The sequence below is a fragment of the Lithobates pipiens genome, unplaced genomic scaffold (assembly GCF_037356315.1).
Source record: "Lithobates pipiens isolate NorthernLeopardFrog02 unplaced genomic scaffold, aLitPip1_a1.2 Scaffold_30, whole genome shotgun sequence".
Lineage (NCBI taxonomy): Eukaryota > Metazoa > Chordata > Amphibia > Anura > Ranidae > Lithobates > Lithobates pipiens.
In genome coordinates, this window is record NW_027507791.1 from 103,528,703 (window position 1) to 103,549,820 (window position 21,118).

At 43.7% G+C, this 21,118-nt stretch overlaps 1 protein-coding gene across 3 annotated transcripts in view; it reads right to left on the reverse strand.

The window, feature by feature from the left end:
• Positions 1-21,118, reverse strand: part of ACTN1 (actinin alpha 1) — a 220,814-nt gene that overhangs the window by 15,948 nt on the left and 183,748 nt on the right. For all 3 annotated transcript variants that reach the window (XM_077464719.1, XM_077464721.1, XM_077464720.1), the window contains exons 14-18: positions 16,826-16,966; positions 11,882-12,064; positions 7,675-7,809; positions 6,545-6,724; positions 715-861 (exon numbers count right to left, since the gene is read on the reverse strand). In XM_077464719.1, coding sequence (XP_077320845.1) covers positions 715-861; positions 6,545-6,724; positions 7,675-7,809; positions 11,882-12,064; positions 16,826-16,966 — 786 coding nt within the window. The remainder of the gene's footprint in view (positions 1-714; positions 862-6,544; positions 6,725-7,674; positions 7,810-11,881; positions 12,065-16,825; positions 16,967-21,118) is intronic.

Consider the following 21,118-nt stretch of genomic DNA (forward strand, 5'->3'; position numbering starts at 1 on the left):
CGCTTCTCCCGCACAGTCACAGTCTAGTCAGTGCAAAGTTTATATTCAGACATAATAGGTCAATTCATCTACTTTATAATGGTGAGCGAGTTATGTTTCTTTTTATTCACTATCATAGTACATCTATACATACAGTCACATGATTCAGTGATATTTACTGACAAACTTTCTGTATGATGTGTTCTAAACTAAACTCAATTTAACATAAAAACAGGTATAATAAAAATGTGCTAACTGTGCATTTGTGTTCTTATCCTAGAGACTACAGTACTAATACCAGTGCTCTATATGAGACTATAGTGTGCTCACAACCATGAGCGTTTAGGTAGGAAAAACATGTTACCCCGCTAAGCGATAAAGGGACCATTTCCCCCAAAAGTGAAATCTCAAAGATAGAATTTGGTGGGCAGAGTCACCCACTTGGATCTGATATCTCTAGGGGACTTCAGCTGTGAAATTCCCTGGCTAGAATTCCTATTACAAATATGGATGTACCAATGTGTCCTATTGCACTTGCATATAAAATAAACAATCATCCAACTCTTCATAATAGCTGTAGCAGGTTTGCACATCCAGGAATCTCGCTACTGCAGTCCCTGAGGATATAGGCAATTAATGCTTCAGCATGTTTTAAAAGCTGAAATATTCATTGTGGGTGGCTCTAATCATAAGTCTATAGATACAAACACCGGAGTCCATGCACATAAAGCTTACCCTGTCAAAGTGGTTGAAGGAATTCCTGAACTCGTTCATTTGTTCCTGGCTGATGCCTTTGGCATCTCGGGTAAGGATCTGGTTTTCTACCTCATTGATAGTCCTGGCGATAGTGGTAAGGAGCTGCTCCCATCCCACACGGATGTGCTGTAATAATTGAAACAAGTTATACTGTAAAACACGTTCTGTATATTCATTCAATCTTGAATGTAATTTTTTTAACTTCGTTGTTTGTAAAAAAACAAAAACAAAAACTTAATGGCATATAATTATATATACACACACACACACACACACACACACACACACACACACACACACACACACACACACTCCATTTTTCAGAGAATATGAATAACACAAAAAAAATTATTTCACTCTTGGTTAGCATTTGGCTGAGGCCATTTATTATCAATCAACTGTGTTTACCCTTTACCCCTTAGCTGCGTTAGTCAAATGTCGCAGTATAGATCTCTTATATCTTCTGGGGGGCAGAATGGACACATGGAGTAGGAAGAATGCCGGGTCGTTGGGGATTGGTAGGTCAGTAAATTTTTGAGACACCTCGCGTACTGCAGTCCAGAAAGGTGTCAACTTAGGGCAGGACCAAAACATATGTAACATGGTCCCCCTTTCCTCATAGCATCGCCAGCAACGTTCTGACGTGTCCGGGAAAATGGCGTGTAGGCAACTAGGTGTAAGATACCACCGCGTCATGATTTTATAATTGGTCTCTTGAATTTTAGTGCATAGCGACGTTTTAAGAGAATGATCAATTATATTTTGTTTCTGGACTGCAGTAAAGGTGCATTGAAGCTCTGCCTCCCACTTGTCTATGCACGCTAGGCTCGGTGGGTGGGCGGGTGTATTTAGTATCAAATACATTTTAGAGAGGACCCGAGAAATTGGTTCCATGCCCTTGAGGAATTCCTCGTATGAGGTCAGCGGTCTTGCGCAAGACTGGGGATTTGGGATAGCTTGAAGAAAGTGGTGTACCTGTACTGCGTCCCAGAAAGAGAGCTGGAATGAGCCCGCGGGATCGGTTAGCTACGTTATCAAAGGCCATCTACCTTGCCGCACGAATCGTGCAGCCGTTACACAATCTGAGTCCCTCAGCGTCTGAAAGCGTGTAGGTGAATTCCCAGGGGGGAACCAGTGGTTACCTAGAATTAGGGTCAAGGATGATGTTTTGGTAGTCAGGGAGTTTTGAAGCGTCGCCTGAAGACATTGCGTTAGAGTGTTCCCTATCAAAGGATGCGATTTTATCTCAGGGGGGAGGGAGTCACTACACCATAGCACAGAGCGCAAGGGAATGTTTACCTGCCGTTGTTCTATTTGTGCCCATAGTTTAAATTCATGATGTCGCCCCCAGTCCATGACTCTACCTAAGTGTATTGCTTGGTAGTATCTCCTAACATCAGGGAGTGCCAGTCCCCCATAGTGTTTTGGCGCAGAGAGTTGGGCACATGGTATGCGCGGTTTCTTGTATGCCCAGACAAATTGGGTAAACAGAGTCTGCACCTGTTTAAAGTATGTGGGAGGTATGTGGGAGGTATCCTGATCGGGAGAGCCTGAAAGAGGTATAACAATTTGGGCAGCACACTCATTTTTAGTAGATTGCATCTCCCAAACCATGAGTGTAGTCCCTTATGCCATGTGTCTAGCAGTGTCCTGATCTTCATTAACAATGGGGGAAAGTTATAATCATAGATCCAAGACAGGTCAGTTGGGATTTTCATGCCCAGGTAGAGGACGTCCATCTAAATCGGAAGGTGGATTGTAACACCGAGAGGGCATGTGTCGGAATAGATATTCCCATTGCTTCAGATTTAATAAAGTTAATCCTAAGGTTAGAGCGTTTCCGTAGGTCTCAAATGCACTAAGGAGGTACGGTAGGGAAATAATCGGGTTAGTTATGGAGAAGAGCATATCATCTGCGTAGGCTGACAGCTTACATTGCAGTCGGCCAATTGCCACCCCTTGTATATCAGGGTTCAGTCTGATCTTGGCTAAAAACGGTTCCAAGGACAGAGCAAAAAGGAGGGGGGACAATGGGCAGCCCTGTCTCGTCCCATTGGTGATCTTAAAGAGTTCTGATAGTACACCGTTCGCCTTCACCTGGGCTGTAGGATTACTATATATACCAGCTATGCGGCTCAGCATTACCTCCCACAGTCCTATATGTCGAAGTACTGTGAACATAAAACGACCAGTTAACCTGGGCGAACGCCTTTTCGGCATCAGTATGTAAAAATAGACACGGGGGTCTTCTTCGATTTCACAATATGTAACAAATTCAGCACTTTGGTGGTACTGTCTCTAGCCTCCCTAGACGGGATAAAGCCCACTTGATCTAGGTGGATAAGTTGCTGGAGATGCGATGCCAGCCGAGTAGCCAGTATTTTGGTGAATAGTTTAAGATCCACATTAAGCAGTGATATAGGTCTATAACTGCCACAGGACGCCGGGTCTTTCCCCTCCTTAGGGATCACAGAGACATGGGCACCCAGGGTAGCGGCGGTGAATATCTCTCCTGACCCCATGGCATTAAAAACCTTAAGTAGTTGGGGGTCCAGTACTGGGAATAGGGTTCTGTAATATTGTAAGGTATAGCCATCAGGACCTGGCGCTTTCCCAGGTTTCAGCGACTTTATGGCAGTTTGGAGTTCTGACAAAGTTATGGGAGAGTCTAAGAGTCTTCGCGTTTCAGGCGAGAGATAGGGCATTTTAGAGGTCGCAACATATTCTTCCATTTCTGATTGGGACGCTGTCACCGGAGGCAAATTGTACAAAGTGGAGTAGAAAAAGTGAAACTGCTGTGTGATATGTGAGGGTAGGACTGCCCTGTCGCCCCCCGCCGTGTTAATGTGAGGGATGTATGTGGAAAGTTTTAAGTCTCTGACCATTCTTGCCAACAATTTCCCGCACTTGTCCCCTGATTCATACGTCGTTCTGCGGCAGATCTGTATATGTGCCCTAGCTCTGTAGTGGAGAAGATCATTGATCTGTTTCCGTAAGGTTGCCAAGTCAGACTCCGAGGACAGTGTGGGGATATGCTTATGTTTGGCCTCGGCAGCGGTAAGTTTCTGTAGTAGTAGGGTAAGTTGTTGGGTACGTTCCCGTTTGATTCGGGCCCCATGCTTAATAAGGATGTGTTTACCCTTTTTAATTCATAACAAACTAGCCAAATGACCTTGATCAAAATTTTACATACCCCAGTTAATACCATGTATTGCCCCCTTTAACATCAATGACAGCTTGAAGTCTTTGTGGATGAGGTTCTTTATTTTCTCAGATGGTAAAGCTGCTCGTTCCTCTTGGAAAAAAGCTTCCAGTTCCTGTAAATTCTCGGGCTGTCTTGCATGAACTGCATGTTTGAGATCTCCCCAGAGTGGCTCAATGATATTGAAGTCAGGAGACTGAGATAGTCACTCCAGAACCTTCATTTTATTCTGCTGTAGCCAATGACAGGTCGACTTGGCCTTGTGTTTTGGATTATTGTCAGGTTGGAATGTCCAAGTACGTCCCATCCGCAGCTTCCTGGCTGATGAATGCAAATGTTCCTCCAGTACTTTTTGATAATATACTGCATTACACTTGCCATCAATTTTGACCAAATTTCCTGTGCCTTTGTAGCTCACACATACCCAAAACATCAGCAAACCACCTTTCATCATAGGCCTTGTTGACTCCTCTCCAAATGTAGCATTTATAAATGTGGCTAAAAAGCAAAATTTTGGTCTCATCACTCCAAATGACCTTTGTGGCAGAAGGTTTGAGGCTTGTCTCTGTGCCGTTTGGCGTATTGCAAGCTGGATACTTTGTGGCATTTGCTTAGTAATGACTTTCTTCTGGCAATTCAACCATGCAGCCCATCTTTCTTCAAGTGCCTCCTTATTGTGCATCTTGAAACAGCCACACCACGTTTTCAGAGAGTTCTGTATTTTACCTGAAGTTATTTGTGGGATTTCTTTGCATCCTGAACAATTTTCCTGGCAGTTTGTAGCTGAAATTTTAGTTGGTCTACCAAACTGTGGTTTGGATTCAACAGAACCCCTCATTTTCCACTTCATTAGAGTTTGAACACTGCTGATTAGTATTCTCAATTCCTTTGATATCTTTTTATATTCCTTATCTGTTTTATACAGTTCAACTACCTTTTCCCACAGATCCTTTGAAAATTATTTTGCTTTCCCTATGACTCAGAATCCAGAAATGTCAGTGCAGCACTGGATGAAAGATGCAAGGGTCTGTCAGGAGTCCAGAAACGCATTGACTTTTTATACACACACACACACTAATTACAAACAGATTACAGGTGAGGATGGTTACCTTTAAGAGCCATTCAAACCCCTTTGTGTCAACATGTGTGCATGTAAGGCCCCTTTCACATGGGACGGATCTGTGATGATCCACCCGCTCAGCGGGGATCACTCCGTTTATCCCTGCTGAGCTGGCGGATGACAGGGCAGTCCCTGCACTCTGTGCAGGAACCGTCCTGTCAGATCTCCGCTCCCCTCTATGAGGGATCAGATGAACATGAACCGTCTTGTCTGTGTTCATCCGATCTGCTCTGCAGATGGATAGAAAAATAGGATTTTCCTCCATCTGCAGAATCAGACCATAGCGAAGACGGATGATATCGCGTATCAGCGGATGTTCATTCACCGACACCCGCTATCCCATAGGGATGCCTGTATGTCCATATTTCATCCGAAAATGGATGGATGAAATACTGACAGTCCGCATGTGTGAAAGGGACCTTATCAGGCCAAAATCACCAGGGTATGTAAACTTTTGATCAGGGTCACTTGGGTAATTTCTGTTGTCATTTTGTTTTAAAAAGAGTAAACACAGTTGATTGATAATAAATGGCTTCAGCCAAACACTAACCATGAGTGAAAGAAATGTTTTTGTGTTCTCATTCATATTCTCTGAAAAAAGGCCAATATAAATTCTGCCAGGGTATGTAAACTTATGAGCACAAATGTGTGTATATATATATATATATATAAAAAAAAAATTATACACATTATATATACACGCACACACACATATACATATACACACACACACACACACACACACACACATACATATACACATATATATATATATATATATATATATATATATATATATATATATATATATATATATATATATATATATATATATATATATATATATATATATATATATACACATATACACACACAGTTTTTGAATATGAGGGGGAAAAAAAGGAGGGAAAAAAATACCGTATTTATCTCTGTATAACACACACTTTTTTCGCCTGAAAATAGATGGAAAATCATGGGTGCATGTTATATGCCAACAGTGTACCTCAAAAGGGGGGCGCGCCGCTGGAATTCACCGAGCTGTCATCTCCGGCTTACTCAGCTCTCACGTCACACACACAGTCCCGCCACCGGCACTGGCCAGTGTTCTGTGTATCACAGGAGCTGGTCCAATGCCGATGGCGGAGGCAGAACTGCATATGCGACTGCAGACTGAGAGCCAAGTAAACAGGTGATGACGGCTCAGTGATTTCCTGCACTGCACTGATAAGAGATGATGAGGCTGCAGATGGGCATTAATCAGGCAGCTGCACTGATGGGAGATGGGCGGCAGATTGACGCAGATCAGGCTGCATTGAAGCTGCAGATGGGCACAGAACAGGCTGCATTGATGGGCACTGACCATTATTTTGCTTCAAAGTGGGTTATTTAAAAAAACTTCCCTCTAAATTTGAAGGTGCGTGTTATATGCCTGCACGTGTTATATGCAGATAAATACGGGTATTTGCTGTGACTAAAGTTACACTTACCTCCATTGTATAATTAGTGTGCTTGTTGTCAAATATAAGTGCTTCCTGAATTTGTTGGTGATCACCCTCTAGCTGGTCAATCTTTGGTTTGTAGTTCACAATGTTTTTCTCATATTGTCGCAAATGGCTCAGTTGGTCTTCTAGAGTTCCATTCATTTCTATAGAAATACGGCCAATCTCCTACAGAGAGCAGGTTGTAAAAGCACCATAAATGAGTCAAGGTTAAATATTATATTTATATGAGCCAACTTCTAGATTTCAGAAACTGCCAAGTAAAATCAAAGGCCCCCAGGATTTAGAATGAAAATAGTTAATACATACTTTACTGCAGCATTTATTTGAAGCTCTGAAAATCTTTACAGCCAGGTAGTCCTATACAAAATACTGTTTACGGATAAAGCTTGTACCATTATTCTCTAGTATGAGACTTTAAATATTAATTCTCCCTCTTCTAATCACATACAGTAACTCCCTCATTGGCCTACCTCGCTATCCCCCCCTTCCAGTCTATCGTGAATGCTGCCCCTCTTTGCCAATGCCTCCCCTGGCTTCCAATCATCCAAAAAATAAAATGCAAAATATTAACAGCAGCTTACAAAGTAATCCACAAACCTGCTCCCAGCTACATCACTAAACTCATCTCAAAATATGACAAAAACAGTCCTCTTCACTCCTCCCAAGGACCCCCTTGTTTTCTAGCTACCTGGTCCCCTCCTCCCATGCTTGAATTCAGGACGTCTCCAGAGCTTCTCCCGTCCTCTGGAACTCTCTACTCCAATCTCCTTTTCTGTTCACCTTTAGGCAATTCCTAAAATTCCATTTGGTTAGGGAAGAACTACCTGCAATTGTTGCTTGAAGCTCAAGATATATGGGCTGCATTGATTGCCTTATGAGTTATGCTACTTACATTGAAGCATATGTAATAACACAAGGCAAAGTTCAATGATGTTCAGTAACCCATGTCTACAGAATTGCACTTCTTTTTATACGTTTTTGTGTAAGTTCATGTCAAGGACCAGAATTGCACCTTTCATCATCTTAAAGCTGTTCCAGGACAAAGATGTATACATTGCTCTCAAGAGCACACTGCAACAATAAAGGCTACAATGTAGACAGAGGTTCCCTTATACCTGCATCTTTGTTTGTATCCATGGTCCAATGACATTGGCTTGTGCTCCAAATTGCTTTCTCAGTCTTTCATTTTGCTGCTGTCGTGCATGTTCCTCCATTAAAGCATGATCTCTGCGAGGCACCAGCTGTCTGACCTGTACAAAACACACCAGGTAACGGTTTAGCAAAATTGTATTCTTCACAATAACATCACTGTGTACCGCTGCCTTCAGTGCGGAATTTAAAATAGAAGGAGATGTGTAGTTAAAATGTTCCTAATTGTTCCAATCTTTGGCATAAAATCTTAGGAACCAAAAAAAAAAAAAAAACGGAGGAGAGATGGATTTGCTTTAAGAGCATATTAAATAAGGGCATTAGCCAATGCATCCCACTGGGTAATAAATTTTAAAGAGCGAACAAAAGTCCTGGATGGCTTAACTCCAATGTAAAAATGCATATAAAAGCAAAGGAGAAGGCCTTCAAAAAATACAAGGTTAAAAGGGATCATCATCAGTCAGCATTCAGACTTTATAAAGAATGCAACAAGAAATGTAAGGGTGCAATAACGATGGCGAAGATAGAACATGAAAGACATATAGTGGAGGAGAGCAAAAAAAATCCCAAGAAATTCTTTAAATATGTGAACAGTAAAAAAGAGGACAGACCATATTGGCCCCATAAAGAATGAGGAAGGACATCTGGTTACAAAGGATGGGGAGATGGCAAAGGTACTGAATTTATTATTCTCCTCAGTATTCATGAGGGAATCAGGGGGCTTCAGTAAATAAAACTGCAGTGTTTATCCTTATAACACATCACAGGAAGCACCTTTATGGTTAACAGAGGACAGAATTAAATTAGACTTGGGAAACTTAACATGAATAAATCAGCGGGACCAGATGGCTTGCACCCGAGGGTACTTGGGGGAACTCAGTCAAGTAATTGCCAGACCATTGTTCCTCATTTTTACTGACAGTCTACTGACTGGAATGGTACCAACTGATTGGAGAAAAGCCAATGTAGCACCAATATTTAAAAAGGGCACAAAATACATCCCTGGGAATTACAGACCATACATTAATAATATGTAAACTCTTGGGGATGAGAAGGAACTATATACAAGATTTTAGAGAATGGTATCATTAGCAGTAATGAGCATGAATTCATGAAGAATCGTTCTTGCCAAACCAATCTATTAACCTTCTATGAGGAGGTGAGTTGCCATCTAGATAAAGGAAGGCCCGTAGATGTGGTGCATCTGGATTTTGCAAAAGCATTTAAAAAAAGTTCCCCATAAACGTTTACTGTACAAAATAAGGTTCGTTAGCATGGACCATAGGGTGAGTACATGTATTGAAAACTGGCTACAAGGGCGAGTTCAGAGGGTGGCGATAAATGGGGAGTACTCGGAATGGTCAGGGGTGGGTAGTGGGGCCCCCCAGGGTTCTGTGCTGGGACAAATCCTATTTAATTCGTTTATAAACGACCTGGAGGATGGGGTAAACAGTTCAATCTCTGTATTTGCGGACAATACTAAGCAGGGCAATAACTTCTCTGCAGGATGTGGAAACCTTGCAAAAAGATCTGAACAAATTAATGGGATGAGCAACTACATGGCAAATGAGGTTCAATGTAGAAAAATGTAAAATAATGCATTTGGCTGGAAAAAATATGAATGCAATCTATACACTGGGGGGAGAACCTCTGGGGGAATCTAGAATGGAAAAGGACCTGGGGGTCCTAGTAGATGATAGGCTCAGCAATGGCATGTAATGCCAAGCTGCTGCTAACAAAGCAAGCAGAATATTGGCATGCATTAAAAAGGGGATTAATTCCAGAGATAAACCAATAATTCTCCTGCTTTACAAGACTCGGTTCTGGTCGCATCTAGAGTATACTGTCCAGTTCTGGGCACCAGTGCCCAGGAAGAAAATGGAGCGAGTACAAAGAAAGCTAATAAGGGGTCTGGAAGATATTAGTTATGAGGAAAGTTTTGAGAGGATTGAACTTATTCGCTAAGGAGAAGAGATGTTTGAGAGGGGATATGATTTCAATATACAAATACCATACTAGTGACCCCACAATAGGAATAAAACTTTTGCAGAGAAGGGAGTTTAACAAGACTCGTGGCCACTCATTAAAATTAGAAGAAAAGAGGTTTAACCTTAAACTACGTAAAGGGTTCTTTACTGTAAGAGCGCCAAGGATGTGGACTTCCTTTCCACAGGCGGTGGTCTCAGCAGGGGGGCACTGATAGTTTCAAGAAACTATTAGATAAGCACCTGAACGACCGCAACATACAAGGACATGCAATGTAGTCCTTTTAAAAAAAAAAAAAACTTAATTGGGCCTGATCAGACCTGGAGGTAGGTGGGTGTAAACAGACAAGTCCATTTATTGAAAAGAGTGTAAGTGAGCGCTTATATAAAAAAATAAAAATAAATAGCATCTAGCACAAAAAGGTGACAAGCCAACCTTATAAAACAGCAATAAAAAACCAAAACTATAGAGCAGCGCCTAAATAAAATGCATAGAGTGACACAATTGTATAAAAACAAAGACATAAAACAGTCTAAAACACAATAAATGCAGCAGCATTAACTTGCAAACACAACAAAGTAAGTGCTAAAATGCTCTGGAGATGCCAGTAAACATATGTGTTCAAATACAAAAAAAATAATATAAATATCACAAATTGTTATTATGAAAATAAATGTCCAGATGATCTTCTCCAAAATCACTGAACAATGTCCTCATGTGCAAAATAGAGAAACTTCACTATCACCAGAAAGTGTAAAGATCCTCTACCTATATTAAAGCTAGTCCTGTGTGTCCATACACTCCTCTGCACTCCAGCCTCAAGCCACAAGAGCGATCTCCTAGACCAGGGATATGCAATTAGCGGACCTCCAGCTGTTGCAAAACTACAAGTCCCATCATGCCTCTGCTTCTGGGTGTCATGCTTGTGGCTGTCAGGCTTGCTATGCCTCATGGGTAGTTTTGCAACAGCTGGAGGTCCACTAATTGCATATCCCTGTCCTAGACCAAAAAAGCTCACACCACGGAGCCCAGAGGTGAAGTATATAGTGCAGTATTCATAAAGCTGCCAGTACAAATACAAAAACATCCACGTGCTAAAACAAACAGTCCGGACTCAGAGATGGCCACTGATTCAAGCTCCAGAAACGGTGGCATCAGCACGCAAGTTCCCTCCCAATGCATTTCCTCAGGGGATATGCCTACCTACTAGGTAGGATACATAGGCATATCCCCTAAGGACATGCGTATGCATGAAACACATTGGGAGGGGCCTTGCGTGTGTACGTCACGCTGCTGTTTGAGGAACTTGGATCGGTGGCCAGCTCTGTTTGTTTTGCACGTGGATGTTTTTATATTTGTACTGGCAAATTTAATAAAATATTCCACTATATGCTTCATCTCTGGTCTCCGCAGTGTGAGCTTTTTTGGTCTACGAGATCACACTCGTGGCTTGAGGCTGGAGTACAGAGGAGAGAATATGGACACACAGGATTGGCTATTATACACGCCTTTTTATTTAAGCTGTCTGGTGAGTGTATAAAGATGGAGGATCTTTATAATTTCTGGTGATAGAGTGGAGTTGCTCTATTTTGCACATGGGCGCATTGTTCACCGATTTTTGAGAAGACCATCTGGACATTTATTTTCATAACACCACTTTATGATCCCTTTTCATTTTTTTGTATTTGGACATTTTTGTTTACTAGCATCTCCAGAGCACTGTAGCACAGTACAAAGCTTCTGTATTACCCAACATTAAATGCTGAATAATTATATTTTTTAAAGTATGAGTACAACAGGGAAGTATTACATAGTCAGTTTTTTGACCCCACAGGGGAGATTTTTATTTTGCTGTCTGTCACACCTGTAAGTAAGAAATTGGGGTGTGATTGACACTGGTTAAAAAGGGTAAAAATAGCACTAAACTTATTGTTGAACATTCCAATTGTTCCTCATAATACTTAAACATCTTTGTTTCTGTCTGCGTTTCCATTTGAGAGATTTGCCATAATTTTCCATCCTAACAGGAGACCCACTAGGTTCTCCTCTGTTAAAAAAAAAAGCCTGTCTGTTTTTTTTTTTACTGACTTTACTACCACTTTAACAAAGAATTGATAAAGGCACCAAAACACAATATTGTTTTTATTTCAATGCATTGTTTACACCTTGTCAATAGAATTAACTCACGTGGTCCCACTTATTGTTGATTTCTAGAGGCAAGATAGTGCTGTAGGGGTTGGTTCCAGCCATGTTGACATGGTAGGTCTGAGCAATTTTTGAGACCTCATTATGTATTCCGAGGATTGCTTGTCTCTCCTTGTCAGCCTCTGGCAATGTCGCTTTGAATTGTTCATGTGCTGTGCTCAGTCCCTAAAACAAGATGCATTCATTTATTTTACATTCTATAATAGTCCATCATTACCAGTTCAGAGGGTTCAAGATAGGAGCAAATTAATCTGAATCTTTAATATGAGATAACTGCATACCATAGAGCAGGGGTAGGCAACCTTCAGCACAGTGTGCCAAAAAATGTTTACAAAGAAATTGAGCGTGCCCATTTTAAAACAAAAAGATGTTAACTTCACACTCTTAATCACAAAAAGGATTTTTTTTATAAAGTAAATGCTGTAACTACTTGAGTCATAGTGGCTAACATCCTGCACTCTCATGCCTTAGATCAGCCCCAATCCCTGCACCTCCAATCCTCAGATCAGCCCCAATCCCTGCACCTCCAATCCTCAGATCAGCCCCAATCCCTGCACCTCCAATCCTCAGATCAGCCCCAATCCCTGCACCTCCAATCCTCAGATCAGCCCCAATCCCTGCACCTTCACACCTCTGATCACTGTACCCCTCCCCACCTGTCCCACCATTGTACCCCCCCCTGCTCACCTGTCCCACCACTGTACCTCTCTCCCCAACCACTGTATTCCCCTGCGCACTTCTGCCCAACCACTGTATTCCCCTGCGCACTTCTGCCCAACCACTGTATTCCCCTGCGCACTTCTGCCCAACCACTGTATTCCCCTGCGCACTTCTGCCCAACCACTGTAACCCCCCGCGCACTTCTGCCCAACCACTGTAACCCCCCGTGCACTTCTGCCCAACCACTGTAACCCCCCGCGCACTTCTGCCCAACCACTGTAACCCCCCGCGCACTTCTGCCCAACCACTGTAACCCCCCTGCACTTCTGCCCAACCACTGTAACCCCCCTGCACTTCTGCCCAACCACTGTAACCCCCCTGCACTTCTGCCCAACCACTGTAACCCCCCTGCACTTCTGCCCAACCACTGTAACCCCCCTGCACTTCTGCCCAACCACTGTAACCCCCCTGCACTTCTGCCCAACCACTGTAACCCCCCTGCACTTCTGCCCAACCACTGTAACCCCCCTGCACTTCTGCCCAACCACTGTAACCCCCCTGCACTTCTGCCCAACCACTGTACCCCCCTGCACTTCTGCCCAACCACTGTACCCCCCCTGCACTTCTGCCCAACCACTGTACCCCCCCTGCACTTCTGCCCAACCACTGTACCCCCCCTGCACTTCTGCCCAACCACTGTACCCCCCCTGCACTTCTGCCCAACCACTGTACCCCCCCTGCACTTCTGCCCAACCACTGTACCCCCCCTGCACTTCTGCCCAACCACTGTACCCCCCCTGCACTTCTGCCCAACCACTGTACCCCCCCCTGCACTTCTGCCCAACCACTGTACCCCCCCCTGCACTTCTGCCCAACCACTGTACCCCCCCTGCACTTCTGCCCAACCACTGTACCCCCCCTGCACTTCTGCCCAACCACTGTACACCGCCTGCACTTCTGCCCAACCACTGTACACCGCCTGCACTTCTGCCCAACCACTGTACACCGCCTGCACTTCTGCCCAACCACTGTAACCGCCTGCACTTCTGCCCAACCACTGTAACCGCCTGCACTTCTGCCCAACCACTGTAACCGCCTGCACTTCTGCCCAACCACTGTAACCGCCTGCACTTCTGCCCAACCACTGTAACCGCCTGCACTTTTGCCCACTCAACCACTGTACACCCCCGCTCTCCTGCCCCACCATTGTAACCCCCTGATCTTCTGCCCCCCACTGTACTGTGCTCTTCTGTCTCACAGCTGAACCCCCTCCTCATCTCTCCCACCACTGTACCTCCTTTCTCCTCTGCCCTGCCACGGTACCCCCCTGCAAAACTGCCCCACCTCTGTACCTCCACTCTCTTCTGCCCCAACACTGTAAGCCCTTGCTCTTCTGTCCAACCGCTGAACCCCCTTCTCGTCTCTTCCACCACTGTACCCTTTGCACATCTGCCCCACCATCATACCCTCCTGCTCTTCTGTTCCACCATTAAACCCCGCCTACTCATCTGCTCCACTGCTGTAACCTCTTCTGATCTATGACATGTACGATATGCAGAGTGGTGAGAGGAAGCAGAAATGAGACATCTACCTGTCCTGCCACACTCATCCCCACTGATCCACCTCTGGCATCCATCCCACGTGCTTGTATGATGCATGTGATGTATGTGATGTCACATACAAGCATCTGGAATAGATGTGCAATGATACGCTCAGGTCAGGGGCATTTTCTGAAAGCAGTGGACCTGTATGCAATATCGAGCCCCCGTAGCTGAGAAAGCGTGGTGCCAAGCTACGCAGCAAAACTGGGTGTGATTTTGATTGCGTTGAATACTGGCTGTGGCTTAAAGGGAAACAGAGTGCAGAGGTTCAGTAGTAAGTAACGCAAAGTTCAGGGGTCAGGTGTAAGTGATGCAGAGATCAGAGGTTGAGAGTAGGTGATGATGTAGAGCTGAGGGGTCAGTAGTAAGTGAGATATACACACAAACACACAATTGTGGTTTTCTAAATTACAGTGAAATCCCTTCTGAAATTAGTAGTGGCAACCAAGCAAGTCATCTTCCTCCAGAAGGTCGGTGGGGCTAGCAGGGCTGTGACTGGCTTTGGCAGTGACCAATTACAGTCGTCCTCCTCCAAACAGGGACTGCCCCTTCCCCCCCCAGTGCAGGTGCGGCATAGGGAATTGTGAGACTGGAATGCATTGGCATCTCACTGACACTTCCCTGCACTGCTCTGCTGTTGGGGGGAGGGAATCAGGTGCCGACAAAAGAGGCTTTGCGTGCCGCTTGTGGCACCAGTGCTGGGGGCTTATACTTACCTTCTCTGGCCAATGATAATGCACAGAAAAGCCTCTTCTCCTCTTCATCCGGACAGTCCCCCTCCAGTGCTGTCAGCGTCTCCCTCTTCTGGGTGCCTCCTAAGCAAGCCGGGTGTGAGGGAGGAAACCCGTGCACGCTCATTTCCTAGCTGAGCTGTGAACGTTCATAGACACACAAATAGGGATGAGCTCAGGCGTGTTTGCATGGTCCACGTGCAGAGCCTGCCAGGAAGTGGTGCAGCGCTGTGCTAATCACCGGCAGTGAGACATTGCCGATCTCTGCAGCCGCGCACTGGGGCAATGTCTCACTGCCTGTGATTAGCGCAGCACTGCGCTGACTTCCTGGCAGGCTCTGCACGTGGACCATGCGAACACGCCTGAGCTCATCCTTGCACACAAAGCCCTGGTAAGCCACACTACTGAGCCATTCTCACAAGAGATTTTGACAGAGCAGCAGGAAGCTATGGCTGAATGCCCCCTCAGCAAGCTGTGAGCTAAGGGGACACGTGTGGGCACATGTGCTAAGGGGGCACTGTGTGGTGCCGGCAAGCCACACCCCCCCCATACTTTCTCATAAGAGTTTGACAAACTGAACAGAGACTAACAGAAGTTTTTGGCTCCCACTGCCCTCAGAGTGTCCCCGGAGATCAGGAAGAGAGGAGAGCGGGGCTGCAGCCAGCATGACACCGGAGCGGTGAGAGGTTTCAGGTAAGGATTTAGGGTGGGGGGATCCATAAAATGCATAAAAGTAAAAAACCTTTAGGGCCAGCTCACACCACTATTTATGCATTCTGGGCATGTGCATTTTGCCACATTCCAGATGCGTTCCATATAGAAAAAAAAATACAGCATGTTCTACTTTTGTCCACTGCACTGGAACTCATGGCCCTGATGTAAACTAGGGCCATTGGAATACTTGCAAAACACTGTGCATGCATTTTTGATGCAGATTTAAAAGACATTGGACTGCAGCTAGTGTGAACCAGGCCTTAAACTTTAGTACCACTTTAATGGTCAGCCCTCTAAAACCATTCCATCTCCACTCTTGTATCATTTTCAAATTTCCAGTTACTGTAAAGTATCTTAAGAACTGTGCAAACATTTCTGCTTGGAGATGGCAGTGTGTCTTATAAAAAAAAACAGCTTCATATATGGCAAGCAGGCACATTCTAAATGTGTAAGATTGGCTGCATTAGATACAGGTTTACATACTAGACAACATATGTTGTTTAAGAGTGTAGCAACACTAGAGCATAGAATGCTAGGAAAATTCAGTTTTTAGCTCCTTCTGTAGTCAAGGGAGAAGTGATTTTTTTATTCTGGTCTGTTCAGGGTGTCACAGGCTGAGCTTGACTGCTCCCCCCTGCCTCTGGAAGATGTTCCTAGAATACCTGTATAGGGAGGGAGGTTCAATTGACCAGCCTGAAAATGTATTGTGACAGAGGTACTTTGGACTGAGACAGCTCTCCCCCATCCTCAGCAGGATTCTGGAGTGTGAGCCTAGAGAAAAGTGTCCGTTATTGTGCAAGCAATTTGGAGTGCCTCGTGCCCTAACCCCTATCCTGTTTCAAAGTTCTTCAAGCAAAAAATTTAAAAACGACATCCCTTAGAGACTGTTATTAGAGCCGGTGTGGATGGACTGGTGCTTGTGGTGGTGGGCAGCCTCTGTACTCTTAGGAAAGATCTAGCTATTACCAGTGGCCCCCTATGGGGGTAGCACTACAAGAGCTTGAGACCACATATCTAAAAACAGTTTTGGAAAATCACTCCATGAGGAAAGGTAAAGATCTCACCACTGAATTGCCTAAGCCCAGCATTGCCAATTTACAACCAAATGTCAGTTTTGGGTGGACTCAACCTTTAATGGCCACAAATTTTAGTGTTAGATTCTTTTTTCCCACATCTGCCTAATCCAGTACACTGGCTCAATCACATTTAAATTTGGATACCTGGATCTCTTCAATGGTATGAACTATGAAAGTGTCCTGCAGGTCTTCCATGGCGCCTTCCATCCAGTTGTTGAATGGTGCTGCTCTCTTCGCATATTCTAGATAAAGTTGATCAATTGTTTCCAGCAACTTTTCTGTTTTCTAAAATATCAACAAACAGCAAAACAGTTATATAACGAAATTATGCGAATTGCAGACATACAAGACCATTCCTACCAATCTTATGTTCCGGCCTCTTAGAAAATCAAAATGTAGCTCACGTTATCTGCAGGGAAACAAATTACTATGGTGAATTGTGTCTTCTCTATCCACTTATCCAAATGGAAGAAAATATTGAACCGATCATGTGGCGTGTAAACTAGAGTTGTTTATGGTTAGAAAATATCCTTAAAAATTTAGGCAAGTCTCCTCTGGTCCCACTTTTAAGCAACCCAGCTTTCACCCTGGGTCTCAACCCTCATACTTAGTGGACCAATAAGGGCTTTGCACAATCTTATATGAAGAAATGGGAACAAATTATAAAGTCTTCCTAAGATGGTGAATGGTAGCAGTGAGGATAGTGTCCTGTGTTTCGGGAGCTTCCTCACTGTTTCAGGGACTGTGGTTAAGAGGGTATGGTGCTCCATATATGATGGACATGCCCAAAAGTGAAGTTTTGAATCCACATGTATAATTTTATTTATTCCCTTACCCGGATGAACCTCATTAAAACTCCACAATAGGCACTTCTGATAAGACCGGCGGAGGGGAAACCGAGACATGTGAAATGATCAATAACTTACATTTTTACAACAGCCAGAATCTCAATTGCAAGATCCTGGAAGTCGCCCGTGATCCCATTTGATCTTTTGAGGGCCACGTTTACTTTGGTCATGACAAATGAACGCCTGTAGGCAATCCTACATGACAAACTGGCCCTCTTCAAGAAAACTTGGGATCCTTGGATCAAGTAATTTCAGATACCCCTTGAGATGAATGAATATTACTATAATCTGACCGCAGAGGGTGCATGTCTTTCCTCCTGCCTCTTACTCTAACCTTCCATTTCTTTCCTGACTTTTCTTTTTATGTATTATGTTACATTGTACATAGGCTGATATTTATTGGTTTCATTCTATTAGCTCTCTATAACAGAGTATTCCGGAGGCGGAAAAGATATTGGCTTGGGTTGTATTCTCCTGTAGGAGTTACTTATTGCAGATAACTGCATTGTATTACAGATGTTACATTGGATACCACAATGTTTACACTTGTTCACTATACCTTTGGATGCTAGAATGTATCAGGAGATGAATTTGTATTCCTCCCTTGCAACATGTTTTCACAATGGCTTTTGTAGTTATTTGAAATGCTTAACAATAATAAAAATCATTGGAAATGAAAAATTTAGGAAAGTGTGCTCTCTGAGGAAAGGCTGAGGAGACCCTGAACCTGACCGTGATCAACCATCAATGTTGTTCTTTATTATCATGAACATGGAAGACGTAATTGTGTGCGACTGCCATTACTGATCTCATGTTTATGGGAAAATTTAATGTAGAAGTTGTCACTTCCTCAATTGTTAAACCATTAGTGGTGTCAGAGAGGTTTTGACTAGCTTACCACTCAAATGATGTAGGGCTGAAACAACTAATCGATTAATGGACAACTAATCGATTATGATATTAATCGATTACTATTTTCATAATCGATTAATTGGCCAGTAACAAAATGGGGCTAAAGTTAATGAGTCTGATGATATTTACCAGATTGACCCTTTAATAGTATATATCTCCTCTAATAGTATATACAGTATATCGCTCCTCCAATGGTATATACAGTATATCTCTCCTCTAATGGTATATACAGTATATCTCTCCTCTAATGGTATATACAGTATATCTCTCCTCTAATGGTATATACAGTATATCTCTCCTCTAATGGTATATACAGTATATCTTCAATAGTATATACAGTATATATCCCCTCTAATATATACAGTATATCTCTTCTGTCTGTTATTCTCAGAGTGGATTAGATATTTTGCTCCCTAACCATATAGTTGGTTATTTATATTCACCGCTGCATATAGAGATATTTAAGAATAAACTGCCTTTTTTTTTAAACTTTACATATTAACTAAATTATACACCACACTTCTTTTTTTAAAGGTTATTAACCAAAACAATAAATCGGCCAACTAATCGATTATGAAAATTATCGTTAGTTGCAGCCCTAAAATGATGCATACAAAAAGCAACAGCCTACAAAATCTAAACATAACATACTAAAATGGAGGTCTCTGAGGAGCATGCACACTTATCCCTCTCCCTTCCTCTACACCTGTACATTCCCTGCTTTGATAAACTGTCCTGCCAAGAGCTAAAAGGGTAATCAGTCACTAGAATATAAATTTCATTACAAAACAAAGGCAGAAGCCATTTCAAAACGAAGCAAAGCTGAAATCAATTCACACTCGAACAATGGCAGCCCATGGATAGCCTGCAGAAATATTTAATATCCTCACAAAATACTGATTCAGCACCACTGAACCAATACAAAACTGATATAAAAGACAAAAGGCTGATCAAACACACCTATTTAAAGCAATCTCACTTGCAGGTGAGTCAGCTCCATTGTACACAGGGATTCCATTTTATCTAGGAATACATTTCCTTTTAGCACTGAAAACTCTTGGTTTGATAACGAAAAAAGAAACAGTACTTTATATGTAAGCTAGCATGATAAAGGATATAGGCATTAGAAGTCAGGGATGCACAAGAGTCTATAAATATCCACACCTGGAAGCAGGGGCGTCGCTAGGGGATGGCTATTTGGGCTATAGCCCCGAATCTCTGGCCCATAGCCCCGAGTCTCTTGCTGCAGGGTCCCTACCTAATCAGCGGGTTATGGCCATGGCGGGTGGGCTGGCTGCATGAGACAGGCGGAGGAGATGAGAGAAGTGAGTTGACGGACAAGCAGAAATGACATCTCTCCGCCCGCTCCACATCAGAGCTCTTCACAGCCGGGCCTCTTCAATGTGGGAGCAAGGTGCGGTGGGGAGCAGAGAGATGACATCTCTCACTGCCTGCCAAACATCAGCACTCTTCCGCCCTCATAGCATAGTGGAGTGGAGGTCACGTACTTCCTGTTATCGGTGGAGCTCTCAGAGGTGTCAGAGGTGCGGCGAGGAGCAGGGAGATTATATCATCTCTCACCGCCTGTCTTGCATCACCGCTCTCCTGCCCTCACTAAATGGACCAGTGGCTGCCGTCAATGCACATTTGGTGGCACTGGCTGGCATGGCAAGTGACAATCCACATCAGTTGGCAAGTGACAACCCACATCTGGTGGCCAGTGACGTGGCAATCTGAAAATGGTGGCAGGTGACGTGGCAAGTGACAATCCACATCTGCTGCTGGGTGAAAATGGCAAGTGACAATCCACATTTGGGTAGAAGGTGACGGTGGCAAGTAACATGCTGCATCTGGTGGCAGGGGATAGGGCAAGTGACACGCCCAGGGCTCCCACCAATTATGCATTATGGTGAGTTGAACCACTTCATTATATATTAGATTGTAATAATAGAAACAATGCGCTTCAATCATCCTGACACCATATCAACCATGGTGCCATGATGATTCAAACACCAACACCAGCCATTGCCCACAAAATATGGCTTACCGCAGGCAGTAGCGGACCCTCGAGGTCTACTTAATTTCTTTCTGGGCAAAATCTGAAAGATTGTTTAATACATCTCTGCAATATACGCACATTTGGTCTCGTTAATGCCTAAAGGGTAAAGTATAGGCTGTAGTACTTACCTTAGCCCAGGTCTGTTGCGCTCCTGTTCTGCCTGAAGCACTAATCTGTGGGTGAAGCCCTGACACCATGAAATACATGCATGAACATTATCCTTGTAATGTGCATATAGGCTGGGGTGTAGAGGTTAAGGCAGGCCATAGATTACTCAATTTTCTTTCCTTCTAATACAGGTGAATGGAAAGAAAATTACTTGATTTCCCCATCAACACTAAATGCCTCCTGCAGCACTATTGTATTCTGCCAGATGGGGGCACAGGAAGCCTTCCTGGCCAGCAGAATACAATGGTTAAGGCTAGTGGCCAGATCTGCTTGCAGTAATCATATGTAGAAAAATCTAACAGGCTGGCTGTACCCAAGTCGATCGATGGCTCAACTTGGGTACAATCAGCCTGCCCATACATGGAACAAAATATGTCTGGTGAACCAGCTGAATTTAGATCCATGTATGGCTGGCTTAATGGGAATGGTACCACTGGAGGAAGCCTGCTG